Genomic DNA, 19,443 nt, shown 5'->3' on the forward strand with positions numbered 1-19,443 from the left:
CAAAATGAACATAATAAACATGAACATTAATGTAAGCATTCCATCCATTGCATTTATGTTTTTGCCAAATTGGAATTCATGCCATGTCAACGATTACAGTGACTGATGTCTCTTTCTGTGGAAATTCCAGCTATTTCAGGACAAGTTGTGTCCCTTCCCAACTGATAGCTTTGCATTCAGACCTAATTGATAACTCCCAATGTTCAAAAGTTTAAAAGAAAATGTAATTGCTCCTACCATAGATTTTGTTTCTTCATCTTTGATACATCCATTGAATTACTCTTTTTTCCTATTCTCCATGATTACTTAAGTCCTTCTTCAGGTTTAAAGTAAGAGTGTGTAGTTGGTTCTTATAAATAATTATTGGTCAGTTCATTCTCAATATTTCACTATTATGCAACTGAATATAGATTATGAAGTTCATCTTCCTCTGCTCCCTCTGCTCCTTCATGTACTTCGGCAATTCTCATCCAATTATACTGCCTCAATCTTATGTATTGTGGATCTGTCCCTAGCATGTCAGGTGTTTTTGCAGAGCCTTCATTAAAAATTGAGGCGGAGCCTACTGGGTGCTACTTTCTTTTTTTTAAACTGTCGCCTGTGCAACAGATTATAAGAATACAAAAAAACATGTTATCCAAGGAAAGAGGGAAAAAATACACTACAGCATATGGGGCAATCTGTCTGGCAGGATGAGGACTCAAGTTACCTAATTTTTCACTGAAGACTGCAGGCTTGCTTTAAATTTAAAATGTATATTAACATTTTCTGCAAAACCCAGTGGCACTTGAAATATGCCCGGGTCATAAAGACCCCTCTTCTCTCCCTTTTTGATGGCCCTAATCTTTCTGGCTCTGCAGAGAGATTTCATAAGACACCTGAGGCTAGATATACAAAGGCTTTTTTAAATCCCCAGCAGTACGATTCACAGAATCAGGCCATTTGTGATCACAAAAATGCTTTTCATATGTACAAAAGGGAAAATTCAATTCATTAACTTATTACTGAACCGCAATTTCTATTTGCAATTCTGTATTTAGAAAGGGCGTGTGTTGGGCGGCCCTTCCAAATACCAAATCGGTATCCTATTTATTACTGTTTTTCAACTGCCTGCTTCTAATAAATAAAATGTAAAAGTTTTATTTTCCCTAGCAGGTCCCCATCCCTCTGATGGCAGTGATTCCTAATGGGTCACAAATTGCGACCTACTTTGTTAATATTTATGAGTTGGGAGGTCGATTTGAGACCTACTAGGAATCGCTATTTGTGAATACAACAATTCACACATTAGGAATACCGATTTCCTAATTACGATTCACAAAATTGGAGATTGATATTTCTAATGTTTGTACATATGGCCCCTAAATTTTAGTATATGAATCTTAAACTCCTGAAATTGCAACAATTATCAATCCTCTTGGTCTCTTTCGTGACGTGAGGCTGGTACATGTGATGGGAGATCAATCCGAAGGATGAATCTGTTAAAGAAGTAGCAAAGTAGCACATTTCCTATATTCAATGACACAAATTATGTTTTATAATGATTATAGATTTCCTAAGGATTCTTTAGGTTTGCTGATGATACAATTGGTGAACACTTATTTTAAAGAGATTAATCAAAGGGATCACGTAATTTACATATAGCACTTTCCAATATACTTTTTAATGAGATGCTCAAAACATAAATGTGGAATGTGGAATTTTGGAACAATCATAATCAATTATCTCATTAACATCTTTCAGCTAAATGAAAAATGTTGCTTTATCTCATTTCATTTCGCAGAGTACCTCATACTGGAGATTTATCAAATTATCCTTTACTCTAAAAGGAACATTTTTTACTGTCTAAACATTTAAGGTGTAATTCTTCATTACTCTTTTCACCAGTGTTTCCAATGAACCTAAATTGTGTGTTTGTATTTATCTATGCACATACAACCAAGAGACAATTATTTAAGAATGTCATTTAAGACTCTTCTTTTGATTTAATTCGTAAAGCCTCGTGTTCCTTAGTCATCCTGTAGGTCAACAGCTTGCCTTAGAAGGGCAATGCCTCTTGCTAATGAGGGTGCCTCTTCTTTATTTCTGATCATGCTTATGGGGGGTTTTGGTTTATAATCCCCTAATTTTGAGCTGGACAGGAATGATTTAGGTTCGCTGTCTGGAGGAAAAATAGTTCATGAATATTGCACTTTTTCCCTCAGGGAGGTTCACTTCCCGATTCTGAGACCCTTATCTTGGAACGGGGTTTCACATGTGGTTCTAGAATTAATGATTAGAAGTATCACAAAATTCAGCACCTTCTCACTCAATCTCAAATCAGGCACAATGACTGTTTTCTGCCAATTTGAGAGTTACCAGCTGATTCACAAACACAGTTTGTGAGCATGCATGTGTGTTTGTGTGTTTTTGTTGTTTGTTGGTGGTTATGTCAGCATCACTGTGGGGATTGGATGAGCAATGGGATGTAGTAAATTTTATGTGGTCATGGGTGCTTCGTAAGGGCTGTCCTCAAGGTGCTTTTGCAATGTTTCACTATTTAAAATTCAATTTCCACAGAGCTTTAATGCGAGAACACTTACTTTGATCTAATTGTATAATTTTGATTGTAATCCAAGTTGACTTGGAGTTAGAATAGAACATTACACCCTGATGGGAGCCAATAGAATGTCTCAAAAGTCAGCTGGTTTTGAGGGATTCAGTGGGTATGTTTATGTGCATACAAAACATAATTTTCAGATCACAGTGCCATCATAAGGATTTTGGGGGCCACGGACAAGAAATATTTTAGGAGCATTTTCACATAATAAATTTGAATTTTACTACCCATTTCCTGCTGGTGAATAAAAGAACTTGTTATGTCAAAGAATTCTAAATTATATGTTAATTACACTTTAACAGGGTTACTCAAAACAGCTGAAATATGTCTTGTTTGGTGCCCAAAAAGTTCTAAGATGAAAATGGGAAGATAGAGTCAGGGGTAGAGGGAGGAAGAGAGGTAGAGAGGTTTAGATAGAGAAGGAGAAAAGACAGAACGAATAGAAAACAATTCACTTTCTGTGGGGGCCCAATGGAAGGTGGGAGCCTTGGGAAATTGCCCAATTTGTCCATGCCATAAAATACCCCTGTGACATCACTAGCTGCACTTCTTACACAAATATTGTGTTTTATAGACAACATCCACAAACAACTGAGTCCAAGCCACTCGTGTTCCTTACTCAGAATAGTGCTTGTTTGCAAAACAGAAGTACCAATAATCAGACCATGCCTTTAAACTGGATCATGATACCTTAAATATTGCAGGTACAAACCAAGTCCAGAAGTAGTGGGACCCATGATAGACAAGTCTTCACTTAGTAACAAAAGCCTTTTTTGCTTGGATGGGGAGAAGGACAGAATTATTGTTAGAGAAGATCAAAGTATTAGAAATAGAACAATTATATGCAATATCAAAAAGAAATGGATTCCAGTGGGAGGGTTTTAGGAGAGCAACAGAAGGTCAAAAGACCAACTGACTAATTCAAAGACCACTTATCATATTATGGGTGACAGTTATGTAGTACACAGAGTTCCTGAAGCTCTGTATCTAGTCCAGTTCTGTCTTCATCGAAATATGGATACAAGATGGTAGTCAGTCACTCTTTGGTAAGGTAAGTTCTCTTTTTTACTGTTGCTTGCACCCTAGCCAGCAGGTGCCCTTTTGAGTTAATTTCAGGGCGCATTAGTATGATGTAACATTTGGGAAAAAATAAACAGGAAACCAGGGCGGAGCTGGAAGAGATGATGGCAAACACCTCCATGGCAACCATGTACCTACCCCTCGTGCTGAGATAAGCCGGAACAAATAATACCCAGACACTGAGGAAAGCAAGCATACTGAAGGTGATGAGTTTGGTCTCATTGAAGCTGTCAGGCAGTTTCCTGGCCAGAAAGGCCACTATAAAGCTGATGCTGGCCAGAAACCCAAGATATCCAAGCATGCACCAGAAAGCAACAGGAGAGCCTTCATTACATTCAACTATTATCTTTCCAGGCTGAATGTGGATGTTATATTCTGAGAAAGGATGAGAGAGAATCAGCCACGAGATGCACAGAAGAATCTGAAGTATTGTGCAAACACTGATAATCATATATGATACGTGGGGCCCAACCCATCTTCTTAGGTTACTACTGGGTTTGGTGGCATTAAAGGCGATGACCACCGTGATGGTTTTGGCTAAAATGCAAGACACGCAAAGAGTGAAAGTTATACCAAAAGATGCCTGGCGGAGAAGGCATGTGCCATGTGACGGTTGGCCAATGAAAGCCAAAGAGCTAAGAAAGCAAAGAGTGAGTGACAGTAGCAGGAGGTAGCTGATAGAACGGTTGTTGGCTCTAACAATAGGAGTGTTCCTATAACGAGTGAACAAACCCAGAATAGCAATTGGGATCGCAGATGTGAAAATGCTGGTTGCTCCTAAGGTGGCTCCAAATTCATCTTCATAAGAGAGAAATTCCTTAGTCTTCAAAATGCACTTTTCTTGCTTTTCGTTGGGCCATTGGTCCCATGGACACGTAAAACACTCAATAGAATCTGAAAGAGGAAAGTATATAAGACTTGGTGACTATTATATTTCAAGAGGTTTTTTAAGTGTTTACAGCTGTTGATTCACTTACCAATCTGGTGTGAGATCTCTCCTTGAGGGCACTGCACACACTGGAAGCAGCAGATGGGTTTGCCCTCTCTAGCAACTTTTATGAATCCATAAGGACAGCTGGTACTACACACAGATAGAGGGACCTGGAAAGAACAACACAAATCACACAGCGAGTTTATGAAAAGCACTGCAAATATTTCCATCATGGGGCAGCATTTGTAAGTGAAGTAGGCATGCATGCTGCTCACAGTATGACTTTTTCTTCCCTACATTTTGTACCTGGTTAAAAATTGTTATTGATTCCTACTGGGGCCAGAATTATTGATTCCAGACTGTACCTCGCCATAAGTGTATGGATTGTATGGATTTCACCCTGGGAATTGGGAGTAACCATGCTGACCCCAGATCACTAGGTTACTTTACAAATGGTTGTGCCTCACTCTCCATGGACCTTTCTGCACACATTTACCACCTGCCTCAAACAGGTGGTAAGTGAAAGTGGGCACCCAATACAGGTAGCATAGCAGGTAACAGGTGGTCAGCAGGTGTTGGTTGCAAGTTCATGCTGTCTCGTGGCTGAAGGAAGCGTTCCATGCTCCACAAGTGGTGAATGAAAAATTTGGATGGAGGTCGGACTGTGCTTCTGGCTGGAGTCACTGCCCTAGAGTCCAAGGTGGTTTACAAGGTTCAAATATGCACCCAGTAAAATAAAACCTGGTGTTCCTATACTTGGTAATTTCAGATGTGGGAAGATCGGGCCATGTGGAATCAGCCTATTTGACACCTCTGTGGCTGAATCACAATCAGGTCTTTCCCTTTTAATAGATTAGCAGAAATATATTGTACGTTTGACCAACTGAAATGGAGTTTATTCTATTTGCTTATGCTGGCGGATGTATGGATCAATGTTCAGTTTGTATTTGACTAACAGGTCTAGAGTCCCAGATAACTGCTAAAGAATGGAAATATTACAGCACATCTGTGAAACCTATCTTCAAGGGGGTTATGTCTTACGTGTGTGTATCCTGTAGCCCACTGAATAGCACTGGCATTGACCATCAAGATCTTCCCTGTGGCTGCGCCGGAGTCATATTTTCCGACAATAACATGTCTGAGGCCCCCCTGGAGACTTTGTTGCCAGTTGACAATATCATACCAAGCTGGAGGATTGCCGTTTCCATCAAAAAACATCCCTGAGCCAAAACTTGCTGTCTTGCCAACATTTTTAACACTGTGAAGAAGCTGAGGATGGGTAGAGAGAGACAGATGTTAAGGTTATGCACTTATCAGTTGGATCAAATAATTGTACTTTAATCTGTATACTGAAAGATCTCTTAATTGTAATTTAGTTTTTGTCAACATTTGTTAGCTTCCTGCCATGACAGCCAAGTCATTAGGAATGAGGAATACCAACTAAACTAAAACCCATCCTATCAGACAATATGGTCTGTAAGCTGGTATTGACTATGTCATACACTGAACAGACTCATGTTCCATGATCTCCAAAGGAAAGCTCCTTGGTTGCATCAGGATGTCAAAGGCAGAGTTCTCCATCACCAAATATCCTTCTTTCAATGATACAGTCCATAGTTTATAATCTTAAATAGCAATTGGAGCAGTTTTCTTTTTATTTCTCACTATTCAGCTTAATTCTCTATTTTACTGAGTTTGCTAGTAGCAGCCATTCTTTCAATACTCTGGAAAGACAGTGTCCCGGGACTGGAGGAGTGCAGATATTTATCATGCATTATCATTAACATTTCACTTCATGTAGCTCTATGAAGCCAGTGCACATCCAAAGGTTTCCGCCGCGTTCACTCCACCATGCAAACATAGGCAGAAACCAACTGTATAAATGGAGACACATGCCTTCAGGAAGCCATACTTGTCCAGACCCGCCATGAAACCTGAACTACACGTATTCCTGCTGCTCCTGCTCACCCAACGACTTCAGAATCTATAACGACGATGACATCTACCGTGAGTATACACAATTACCTGTCACTGTTGAGAAATGTCAAAGTGGCTACTCACATACAACAAACCAATCGGGAACAGGTGGCACGGGCGACACACACACACACACGTAACCACACAATGACACGCACACTCACAGATACCCACATACACACGTGCAAATACACACTACACACACTATGGCCATCACACACACACACATGTCAATATCACACACCTACCCCCCAGAAACACAGTACCGGCATAGTCCCACACAACAACACACAACATCACCAAATAACAGCACAACACCACAACCGCAACACCATCAAAGCATTGGCGAGCAGACACTACCCATTGACAAATCACACATGCAACGCAACTTACCACCAACAGGGAACATGGGAGTTTTTGTGGAGACATGGTAGTGGTTGTGGAGATGGTGCCTGGGGGTGTTGTAAGTGAAAGGGTGCAGTGTTTGGTAAATGATGACATGTAGGTGCTGTGATGTGAGTGGGTGACATTGTAGTGGATTGTGTGTGCTAGTGATGTCTGTAATGTGAATGTTGTGCTGATGTGGGGTGAGTGCTGAGTGAAATGTGTATGTGTGCCTATGGTGTAAAAGGGCAAAATCTATCTTTTTTCACTTCTCGATGTATGTGAATGGCATTCTGGATGCAAAAGATTGTGGGTTGTGTAGGGGTCTGTTTTATAGTGCAGTGAGTAGGTGTGTCGGGTGTGTGGATGCGTGTCGGGGTGAGTGGAGACCGCCGCTGTTCGCACCGCCAATGGTTTTGCACCATGGAAGAACCGCTGTTGTGATCGTAATATGATGGGAGGATTTTTGTCGGGCTGGCAGCGCGGTGGTGGAACCGTCTCTTTTCCATCCTCCAGTGTCTTGGCGGTTTCTGAAACTTGTCGGTTTTAGGCAGAGTTCATAGTGTGACTCATAATAGGGCGGACGTATGACCGCCAACTTGGCAGTCTTTCGGCGGCCGCCACTGCAGCAGTCTTCCCTTTAGACCGCCAAACTCGCAATGAGGCCCTAAATCAGTAATTTCAGATGTATGCAATGGTAGGGTGATATGTTTATTTATAGCCAGTTGCCTGTAGTGGACGTTCATAATACCATACAGACGCCTGGCGGTGTAAATTACATCAAAGCCTGTACTCTTTATAAACTACTACAGACCCCCTAGTCCCTCTGTTCAAGCCTGCAGAAAAGATCGTAGAATCCCTGCCTGACTTGAGGTGGAGCATTCCTTTTCTTCCAGATGGAAGAAAATCAAGTACATTTGTTATAACTGTGGATGGAAATTTGCCACAAAGGCTTGTTGGTTTAGAGTGGAAGAGAGCCTCCTGGAGAGACTCTGAGAGTTATTGGAATATTTATCTTTTTAGACAGTCTGCAATGTACTCAGGGACGTAGCTTGGTCCAAAAGATTGGGGTGGTTGCGGTTAAGCTTCAGATTTTCCGATAATCACGCAGGCATAAAATGTTTAAATAGATTATACGACAAGCAGGGTGCATAAGAGGGGCCTAAGGGATGGTAGAAAGGGAGAGGATTGCGTATTGGTAGGAGTACTAAGAGAGAAAACACAATATTTTGTTAAATAAGTGATATTTTTTAGGACTTTCAAAAAAGAGAGGGGAGAGTGTGTTTGTGTTTTTGTCTGCGTGTATGCAGGCACAGCTCACGCGACGCTGTAGGGGCAGGGCGGTTTGCGGGGGAAATGAAAGGGGGGATTAAATTAAAAATATATATATTTTTTAAAACACCTGTGCTCTGCCACCACCTTCACGACCGCGCTGCTCATCTCCTCTTCCTACAGCCTGCAGGCACAGGCTCCCAGCCTGCCCTGAGCCAATCCTGACGCTGCTTAAAGCAGATTCAGGATTGGCTGGGAGCGCCCATCCAGGGCGCTCCCAGGTAGTCTGGGAGCCTGTGAGGGCTCTGTCCATCCCAGAAATTGGGCTGGAGAGAGGCCTGTGTGCATCTCTGTTTGCACTGAGGGGGGAGTGCATAGCACTCCCCATCATTGCTTGTCACACCCATGGCTCCGACCGTTTTCCACAAAAACAATAATAAACAAAGTTTATTATCGTTTTTGTGGAAAAGGTTTGCAACTGCTGATGCTGGTGGGGGCGATGCTCCTCCACCCTTATGGAGCAGCAGCCCCTGCGTGTATGTCAAAATTCCTGGTGAAATCCGATTGACATCTCACAATATCAAACCAAAACCACCTTTGCCCAACTGTTTATCAGGAAATACATTTACTAAGAAAGTGTAACACACCAAACAACCCCCCCCCCCCCAAAGCTATGCCCCTGAATGTGCTGTGGAAGCTGTAGTGCCTAATTTGAGCTAGTGGATGCAGGTGGGATCCACCATTAGTCATTTCTGAAGATCTGCGCTTACTTTTCCGCATCCGACTGACCCAGAGCCTGACAGATAAAAACAGGCAAGTGGGACAGAAGGAGGAAGAGAAAAACAGAAAATCCGCAACAAAGGAGGAAAGCAGAGATGAAGAATAACCTGCAAGAGTGACATAAAGTGGCAGGGAGTGTCTGGTGGTAGATCATGAAGGCATGGGGTGTAATCAAGTCTAGTCAGTCTTGGTATTCGCCATGCAGATAATCATAATTTCCAGCTGCAGGCTTCAGAGCAAAACTTAGGACACAGACACGTTAGTTTACAAATGAAGCACTTGGAAGCTGATTCCTTTCACTGCAACCCATCTGGAATCTCAGAGAAACAGTGAAGTATTGGCCTTCTTGATCTCTTTTAGACAGCCTACGACCTGTTGGGGAACTGGGTTTCTAAGCCTGTGGTGAAATAGGAAAAGTTGCTGTCTACATGAAAGATGGTATAGTGAGGATTGGAACAGATGTAAGGCCATATTTATGTAGTGATTGCCTCACATTTTACCATGCAACGAAGTGCAAACACAATGCAACCACTGAATGCAGTTTAGAAAGCCATGCAAGACCACCTTGTGTGGCCATGAGTGGCTTGATAAATCGAGAGTAATGCAATGCACTGCAAATCGCTGTGTTCTTTTACTCTGCCTCAGGGAGGTGTTCCAAGTGTGGTGCATAGGTGTCCCCATGCAACACCCATGGATTTTTATGCATTTCCAGATTTACCATAAATAGTAGACCTCCAAATGCAACAAAATGTCTGTGCCTCCTCTTGTAATCAAAGATCCTTCCTTGGTAAGTAGGAGTCTGGCAGCCAGTTCACATAGGATAGATGTTTTTTTATCGATTTTAAACAAAACGATATATCAACAATACAAGGTTAAATATGTGCATAGGGAAAGCAGGAATATTGTAGCACATTTGAAGCACAAATCTCCTCCTCTCTCCTGTAGTCAATAAACATAGTCACCACAGACCAAGTGAACAGAATAGCATTGGTGAATAAGCAGAACACCCACACCTTGAGGTCCAAGCCCCCCAGACTTTTGTGAGCTTTTTGGCACATCCTCTCCACTTATATGTCTAGTTTTCAGCTTCATAACAGAAATTCATACCTCTCTGCCAGGTAGACAGCGAAGGAGGGGGTTGGTGACCGCCAGTTCTCAGCAGTGTCCCATTTAGCCACAAAATACTCAATATTTGCTAATAACCTATAGTATGTAGTGTCCAGCCAACCAGCTGTTATCCCAAAGAGCACCAATTTAGGATCTAACTTCAAGCTACCTGCAGAGTGAGCGTGATCTGCTCATGGACTGAGACCTAGTAGGCTTGTATAGCCAGGCAGACCCAAATAACGTGATAAAAGGACCCAATTGGGTCACCGCAGCATGTACAGGCAGGCAAACTTGCTCACCCCTTCCTTCAGAGCCTGTCAGGGCTGTAAAATGTATGGTGAAAATAGGAGAACTGGATGAGTCACAGATTAGACGGTATGGTCAACATACCCAAGGCCATCTTCACGTCGTGTCAGTCATCATCATCCAGCTCTCTCTAAGCTAAGTAGAGGGTCCAGGGCATTAAGGAAAAGTGAGCGGTATAGGCGAGAGTTTCCCTGTCGGCCCAAGAGTTCCATTGTCACCTTCAACTCTAAGGGGTTAGCTTCAGGAACTTTCATTAATAACTCCTTATATGTGCCAAGGGCACACCTCACCAGTAAGTATCAAAAGAATCATGAGTTATGGAGGTTGTATTTAGCATGGAGATAACTAAAGGAAACAATTGGGTTCCTGTCCCTCAGGCCCTCCAACGTAAAAGATGCCAGAAAGAGTCACAAAGATTCCTGACCAGCCAATCATTAATCAGAACCACTTGTGCAGCCCAACAGTATAGGCACGGTTTGAGGGTACACAGGCCGTCATCATAGGAGGAGGCAATGCTTTTAGTGTTGGAGATTCTATAGGGCCTGGAAGTCCAGTAAAACTTGTGGTCATGGATTGTAGGTCTGGAAAGAAAGAAGTATGAAGGAAAAAAGGGTAATTCTGTTACACATAGAGAAATCTGAGCAAGGACAATATTTTATACAAAGTTATCAGGCCCGGCAAATTTAGTAGGTGTGGCCCAATTAGCAACCTCTGTACATGTGAGAATCGCTATTGGTGCAATGTTGAGCTCTCAGGCTATCTGTAGGTTGGATGAGATGTGCCCCACAGTCAGGTTTCAAGTTGTGGCTGGAGGGGGGCCTACCAAGTGTATGTATTGTAACTGCCACATCCCCATAAACCTCCAGCATTCTAATGAGGCGTGGTAGAGTCGTCTGTGGAGACTGCAGATAGAGCGGCATATCATCAGCATGGAGAGACACTCTATCCTCTTGATGCTAGGGCCAGGAAAAGCCCTAAATCTTGGCATCAATTCTAATCCAATTTGCTAGGGGTTTAATCACCAGTGCAAAAAGCAGCGGGGTAGGGGACATCCCTACCTTATGCCATGTTGAAGATGGAAGGGTGTGGAAAGAACACAATTACATGAACTGAGTGGGGTATAAGGCCAACTACTTAGCCATATTAGGGTCTTATTTAGATATTGGCCGACAGGTTACTCCATCACAATGGTGACGGGTATCCTGTCCGTCGAAATCGAAATCCCATCATCTCCTATGAGATTCAGATTTCTGTGGATGTGTTATCTGTTGCTGGTGTGATGGAGTAACCCATCCACCAATATCTAAATCAGGCCCTAAGTCTCTTCAATGTTGTAAAATCATAAAACCTCTTTTATGATGTAACCTTCACAAACACTACTCACATGTGTCCACTCAGTTGTAAAAGAAGCTCAAATGTTACCTGATTTTTGCACATTGTGTTGGTGATGTCTTTTTGTTTTGTCATGTGATTATACACAACAATGTTGCACAATCTATTGCTGAATAATTCATGGTTTTCCTCTTCTCAGTCAAGTGCCCCTCCTTTCACTCTATATATACACACACATCCATACCTGTATGGTTCAGGTCCAGTTTGAATTTGTGACAACGCTGCTGAGCTTGACTTGAAATAAAATTGCCTACAATTTACTACATGTACCTCAGCCACTGTCCTGCATTCTTTAAACTTAGCTGAGTCTGAAATGCCCAGCTGCATTTATGAGATGGCACCCATAATCACAAGACAAATATTTGCATCATGCTGAATCTTTCAATAGTTGTGCACAATTGATTTCTCCATTAAAGGTGGCCAAAGACCCCAGATGAGCTAGCCTTCCAAATTCTGTACCACCAGCACTTTTCCAGAAAGGAATATTACCACCATTTCTATTAAACTTCAGAAAAACATAAGCCTAATATTCAGTTTCTATAGATTCACAACCTTAACGTTGATTCCTTTTTTTGTTATTTTTGGAAAGATTCTCTATTGACAACTTCAAAATATGGCAAATGGATATATAAAAAGAATACTTTGTAGAATGTGATGCTTGTAAGGTACACAGCAGTGCCTCAGCTTTACTCACAACCTCTTCCTTACATTGACATAAACATTTCCTTTCATAGGAGGATGACATCATGAAGGCCAATGAATGAGAGAGCGAGCAGGTATGCAATGAGAATGGAGGTACACTAAAGTGGGCACAATGAAGATAGGGTGATAGGAAACATTTCTATTTTTAATTTTTACTCTACTACCAGTGCTGTAAACAAAAGTCCTTTTTATGACCTATCTTTCCATCTTGGAACGTGCTGCCTAGTCACTGATGAAGTTTACAGAGCACCGTATTGTTCCCCATGGACTCCATCGATAACAAGACTATTGGTAAGAATGGGTCTCTGACTCAGGTATCTGCTGCCCAAAGTGGGCAGTGTACTATAATGGAGCCCGAAAATCCAGTACAAGTTTTCATATGGCATCAAGAGTGATGTTGGCAGGGGCATGTATAAAGTTGTAAAATGTATAAACAGTTTTGCTAAAACCAATTAACTTTTTAAACATAAGAAAGATATCTAAGAACTTCATATTCTATATCTTGTAAGAAAATGAAAATAATCAAATTACAAAATGTCTGTTTAAGGAATTACAACAATGTTATTGCCTGTTACATTTTCTAAGTGTCAGGCAGATCTCTTTACAACATGGACATTTTTTGTATAAGAGAAACAAAGACAATATGTAACATTTAACATACAAAATGTTGTTACAACGTGTAAAACAAGTAAGTTAATGGAAACTTTAGAACAACAAGCTATGTTTAAAGATGCACAGTTTTTAGCAGCTTAAAAAGACGTTGTTTGTTACAATTAAAAAACGTGCATACAATTTTCAAGAGGTGGGATTCAGTGCTACAAAGTTACTATTTTGTAACTTTAACACATTGACATGTTGCAAATGAGAATTACTACCACTGTGAACAGATTTCCGTATATTTTCCCACAGTGGTATCCAGCCACAGGGACAAATTATATTTTTTCCATAGAAGGGGTTTAACAAGGAATTGAAAACTTTTTGTTGACCCCACCCATGTTCAATTCGATTGCAATTCAGAGGTATGTCCTTTCCACACTAAGATAACCTTTATATCTAACAGCAGGACACTGAAGATCATAAAAGAAATATTAATGCATACCTGCCAGGGATGAAAATCCATGATGGTGGCACAGGATCCATTATGGAAAGGCCCTTTACCCGGGATGCAGGACATCAAATCCTGGAGGGCCAGTGCAATAGCATAAACAGCTGTGTAGATATTGTAAGTGAATCTAAAACTGGTGACATACTTGTGGTTCTTTTGAAGACCCTCTTGGATTTCTGTACCAGTGCACACTTGTTTCTTGTTATCCTGTAAATTAAGGGAAGAATTTTGGTCCATCCAGTTGCATCCAAAAGCTTCTGCCCAGAACTCTCTGATGAACATGTAACCTGGGGTCCCAAGAGGACTAAGGCTGAGTTGGTAATTCTGAAACCCCATCATCTCTCCATTGTGGTTTTCAAAACCGATGGTGCCGGCGAGGACTTTGGAGAACTTTTCAGTGGAAAAGAGAGCAGATGTTGACCAGCCCTCGCTTGCAATCCATATCTTTCCGGTCACGTTTTGTCTCACTAGCTCATCCAGAATTGGAATCATGTCGTAGTCTGTGGCAAAGAATACAACTGCCTTGGCTGTTGAGTTCATGATCACTTGGACGATATGAAAAGCATTCTTGTCAGCCTGGCTTGTCACAATGTTCTCAGAGAAAGCCACACAGCCTGCATGTTTGTAAAACTCTTCCTGCAGTATACGGAGGCCTTGTTGGCCATAGTCATCATCCGTAGCTACAAGGCCCACCCAGGTCCAACCAAAGTGGGAAACCAGCTCGGCCAGCCCACGGGACTGGTAGTCGTCACTGGGGATGGTTCGGAAAAAGGAAGGAAATTGGTTTCGGTCACTCAGGAGAGAACTTGATGCAGAGTAACTGATCTAATGAGGATAGAAAACAATTTAGCATGTAGCTGTTTAACTATCTTTTTTTGTACAGGTTTCATGTACAATACTATGATGCAAAAGTCTCCAGCTGCACCAGCTATATCTCCCTGATGCATTGTAATTAAAGCTCATTAGAATAGATCAGAAGAGACATTTGTGAAGAGGTAAGTCTTCAAGAGTCCCTTGAAGGAGAAAAGATATTTCATGCTTCTGAACACTTAAGGACATTGTTCAAGCAGAGATTCCTGTATTTGAAAGCAACTTTCAAGGGACATCTTTTACATATTTAGGATTTATTAAAAATGTGAATTGAGAAAAGGTGGAATCCTGGTGCAATAGATTAGTGAGGCTGGTTTATGATGTGGCGAACACATGGCTAGAGAGCCTTCTGATTATACATAATATGGTTGTTTCTTTCTCCGGGGACCAGTTCATGAAGCCTTTTGCACGGTATGAATTTTTCCTGAATTAGGTAGCTTTCATGAAGAGCCCCATGAGATCTGTAAATACTCAAATGATGTTCAGATGATGTAAACGATTTAGATCTAGCTCAGAAAACACTTTTGTCAGAAGACGTAAGAGAGATACTCCTGAAACAGTGGAACTACTTTTCCTTAAGGCTGAGTTACCGGAAAGCAGCAGGAAGTCACAACTTCCTTGTATTCCAGCATGCCACCATAAGCCTGAAGTAAAAGTACCACCGCTCAACATTCTAGTAAAAAGCAGAGAACAGGATGATCTGAGCAAAAAGATCACTTTTCTCAGTACTCTGCAATATACAGTATTGGAGATCATTGAGGGCCAACCACCAGGGTGGCAGCATGCCAAAGCAATGAGTACTCACTTCTGCTCTCTCCTTTGAACATTGGCTTACACCCAATTGCTAAATTTCATTTACTTGTAAGTCCTTAATAAAGTGGAACTACATGTACCTAGGGCCTGTAAATGAAATGTTACTAGTGGGCCTCCAGCACCTATTGTGCCACCCACGTAAGTAATCCTTTAAAGTTTCTTGCGTGCCATTGTAGCCTGTGTGTGCAGTTTTAAAAGTCATTTCAACCTGGCAAAATACCATTGTTGCGAGGCTTAAGCCTTTCCATTTAATACATGCAAAACAACCATAGAGTAGGACCAGAATAGCCCATAGGCCATTGTACATTGTATGTGCATTGTATTTAAACGTTGGACTACCACTCTCACAAAAATTAAAATCTACATAGTTAGGACCCTTCTCTGGAATGATCCTCACCCAAATGGAGAAAAACCATTAAGTAGAAAAAATAATACTATAGAAGTTAGAGACTTGTCACATTGGCCAATTTTGGGAACTATGGCCTTCATTACGACCCTGGTGGTCCGAGAATTACGAGTTTCACGCCAAACTGCTTTTCCACGGTCCGCGGGCTGGAGGTGAGCACCTCCAGTATGGCGGAGGGGTGGGTCCCGGCACTTCCACTGCCAGCAGCCCCCCACCATCGGGACACTGCCATGCCGTATTACGGGTTGTAACACGGAGTGTGGCGTCCCTTTGGCGTGGCGGTGCTGACGGTGGAACCACCTTTTCCCCACCAAACGCCAGCACGACTGCTGTCAGATCTGTGCCCGATTTTGGGGGGAAATCTGACGGCAGTCATAATGCAGTGGTCTTTGGGCGCCTGCGGCTTTGGGGGTCTTGTAAAAAGACTGCCAAAGTCGTAATGTGGGCCTATGTCAGGATATTTCACAAGCTAGAGGCACTGAGTCAACAGATAATTTAATAGCATACTTCAATCAGAAACTAGTTTAGACCCTTGCTAAGCTTGCAGCTAAGAAACCTAATGCTTTAATACGGGGCGATGACCTTCAACCCAATGTTAACAATGACATTAAACAGTGGAAAATAGTTGCAAACGTCTCAGAAATATTGGAGAAAACCTTGTAGTGACACAGAAAAAAATAATTGCAAGAGACAAATATATAAATACATTCATTTTACTAGGAAAGCCAAAAGAAATGTATATTCCTATAGGATTCATTCTGAACCCAATAACTCTCAGGCACTTTTTTGCTCCCAATAAACTCTCAGGATTTTTTTTGCCATAGTTGAATTACACCGCTCCTCCTCAATCTCAAAGAGTGTGGAATAATTTTTATGACTCCCCTTCCTATCTTAATTCTATCCCTGATAGGATGAAAGATTTGTTTTTAAACTCAATCCCAATAATCTGGAACTCTCCTGGTTTGCAATCGTATCAACCAAAGGGACAATACTGTATACCCCCCCCCGCACCCCAGATATTGAACTGTTCTAAACCTGTCACTTCAACATGCAAATATGGCGTCTGGTTAGCCATGGGCCTGAACTCTGTCTTCATATTTCCAAGGTCACCCAGTGCAGTAGATATTAAGTATGTGTCTTAAGATGGTTTTTCTCTTTCTTAGTTTACCTGATAAAATCCAAGCGGCCAATGCTTTTATTCAGTAACACCTTGACTAGACCCACTCTGCTTATTTGGAATTACCTATTAAAGCAATCTATAAATTGAAAACGATCCAAAATGCCCTTTCCATCTATGGCATAAAATAATTAATTAGTGGCTAACCACTTTAGGCAAATATATTTACTGCTTATAAGAAAGTGTAGAAGCTTTAAAACCTCTTGCTTCATGTACATGATCTATATCAACAGAACACGTGCCCTCTTCACCAAAAATTCACAAATACATTACTCCCCATAATTTATGGTCAACTTCTAAACCAAACCTCATGGCTCCCCATTTTAAATACAAGAAGCTGACCAGCCTCTTGGAGTTTGGAAGCCAAATCTTGGAATTCTAGTCCTGTTGAAATCTGCTCTCTATTATCTCAGTTACATTTAAGGAAGACATGGATTCCCCTGAAGAAAGAACTAACAACCAAACAGGAATTGGGTGGCCTAGGACTGATGCGGCTGAGGGATGTCTTTCTAAAAAGCAAATTTATAAGCCTATAACCATTGGACAGTGAAGGAATACTGTAATTTTTTAGATATATTTTTATGTTATAGACAAGTAGATGCACTTAGAGAGAACTTGGGGGGGGTGAGGGAGGGAGAGAGTTTGTGCAGGATGAACATACTAGAAAAGCAGAACAACTTTCCACAATCACAATCATCAATAGCAATGCAGTGAAACAAGAGCTGAAGTCAAGTATTTAAACGTGTTGTCAGCCCTTGAAGTGAGGGATTCCCTATACTGCATGTATGTCCCTTCCTTGCCTTGCAACGACTCCCAAGTAGTCTTAGGTGACAAAAAACTGATGCCAAGCTCCTTTGTGAGTGTGCTGGAGGTAGCCCTTTGAAATGCCCCTTAAAATTTAGGAGGGACAATAAACAGCTCACAAACGCAAACCTGGCAAGATGGCCCATTCTGCTAACACCTAGTCCCCAGGACAAAGGCAGCAGGCACCAAATATTTAGGACAAGAAAATGCCAATTTTCTAAAAGGACATTTTCAGAGTTGTGACTTGAAATCTGAATTTACTATTAAAGAGTGTTTAAAGTACAATTCATTTGAGTCCAAACTTGACATTCTTATCTGTTCCTAATCAAAAGTTAACACTTATTAAATGTAATAAGGTAATCCAGTGCTATCCAACAGGAAAGACGGATCTTATAGTACTGAAAAACGAATTCAGGAGTTTTTCACTACCAGGACAAGTGAAAATAAAAACACATTTCCTGTCTTTAAATGTCTGTGTATCAGACCTTTTGTGACTTAAAAAAGCCTACTTAAGTCTTGTCCTGTATCCTTTTACACACATGCAAACAAACACTGGCCTTAAATAGGAAAATAATATTTACTCAAACTCGCTATCATTAACAGACTGACAAAATAAAAATAAAACAATAATTCTTGAAACAGCCTCAACACTCTAGTACCACCCTTTCACTCCTCCTAGAATATAATAGGCAAATACCCTAAATTCATACACTATGTACAAACAAATGAGGTTACCTCATTCAAACAAGAAGCCCTCTAGAACAATGAACATGTCTATGGTGAAAGTGAATAGATGATACAATCTGTAGTACAATCTTACAAATCAAGCTTCTTGAACCACACAGTCCCCATTTTTCAAAGGTTTTAGGTCTTGTTTACTCAAGAAGTACCTTCTCTTTGGATAATATTATGAAGTTATGAATACCTAGTTAAAGTGATGCATTCGTACCGCAAAGGAAATTACCAATTCTCCATGGCTCAATTTTCCCCAGTGTTGTATCATGTCAAGTTACAAACTTTAAAACATTTGTGAAAGGAAAATGTCAGGGTCAGTGCAAACTTAGCACTCTAATTGAAGCTCCTTTTTTCACTTGTATGAGGATTACCATGGAATTCAGAACAAGCCTGAACTCTATTTACATATCCTGCATATACAATGAAGTGGGATCACCATTTCTCACCTGGGGGAATCTGTAGAGTCCCAGTATTCGAGCCACGAGGATTGAACGTGTTGATGTAGAGTCTCCTATAATGGCAGCAGGTAAGTGGGTTCCCCAGCACTCGTAGTTCAGAATAGGCCTATGATGGCCTGAGAGTATCCAGAGTGTACCCTCCAAAGCTCGCTGCAGCATCCTGCACGAATCGTAGATCAGGAAACCCAGAGTGACATTGGGTAAGAGGTTTGGGTTGCTGTTGACCTCTTCGATGGCGAATACCATAGCCTGCAGCCATTGGTAGTTATCAAACACAAACCTGCAAAACAAATTGGACATCGTTTTTCATATATATAAAAAAAATGTAATTATCAGTCATATTTATCAGATCTAACAATGAATGGCTGCAAATGTTCAATGTTAATAACATACATAATGCACAGGTGAAAAGTCCTGCAACCACACACAAAATATAATATTGTCCCGTTCCACCCCAAAACACTTCCTGCCATTGCATTTCTCAGTTAACACACACAGCTACAAACAGTCATGTACACAACCACACACTCCATACATACATCAGA

The 19,443-nt window shown here is 41.2% G+C and overlaps 1 protein-coding gene across 1 annotated transcript; it reads right to left on the reverse strand.

Moving 5' to 3' along the window:
• Window positions 1–3,635: 3,635 nt before the first annotated feature.
• LOC138267237 (extracellular calcium-sensing receptor-like) lies at window positions 3,636–19,198 on the reverse strand. The gene is made up of 5 exons (XM_069216093.1): window positions 18,887–19,198; window positions 13,630–14,460; window positions 5,652–5,879; window positions 4,657–4,780; window positions 3,636–4,573 (listed from the first exon to the last, which is right to left on the reverse strand). Exons 1-5 carry the CDS (start codon window positions 19,196–19,198, stop codon window positions 3,636–3,638), a joined length of 2,433 nt encoding a protein of 810 aa, XP_069072194.1.
• Between the last annotated feature and the right edge of the window lie 245 nt (window positions 19,199–19,443).

The sequence above is a fragment of the Pleurodeles waltl genome, chromosome 12, assembly GCF_031143425.1.
Source record: "Pleurodeles waltl isolate 20211129_DDA chromosome 12, aPleWal1.hap1.20221129, whole genome shotgun sequence".
In the NCBI taxonomy this organism is placed as follows: Eukaryota; Metazoa; Chordata; class Amphibia; order Caudata; family Salamandridae; genus Pleurodeles; species Pleurodeles waltl.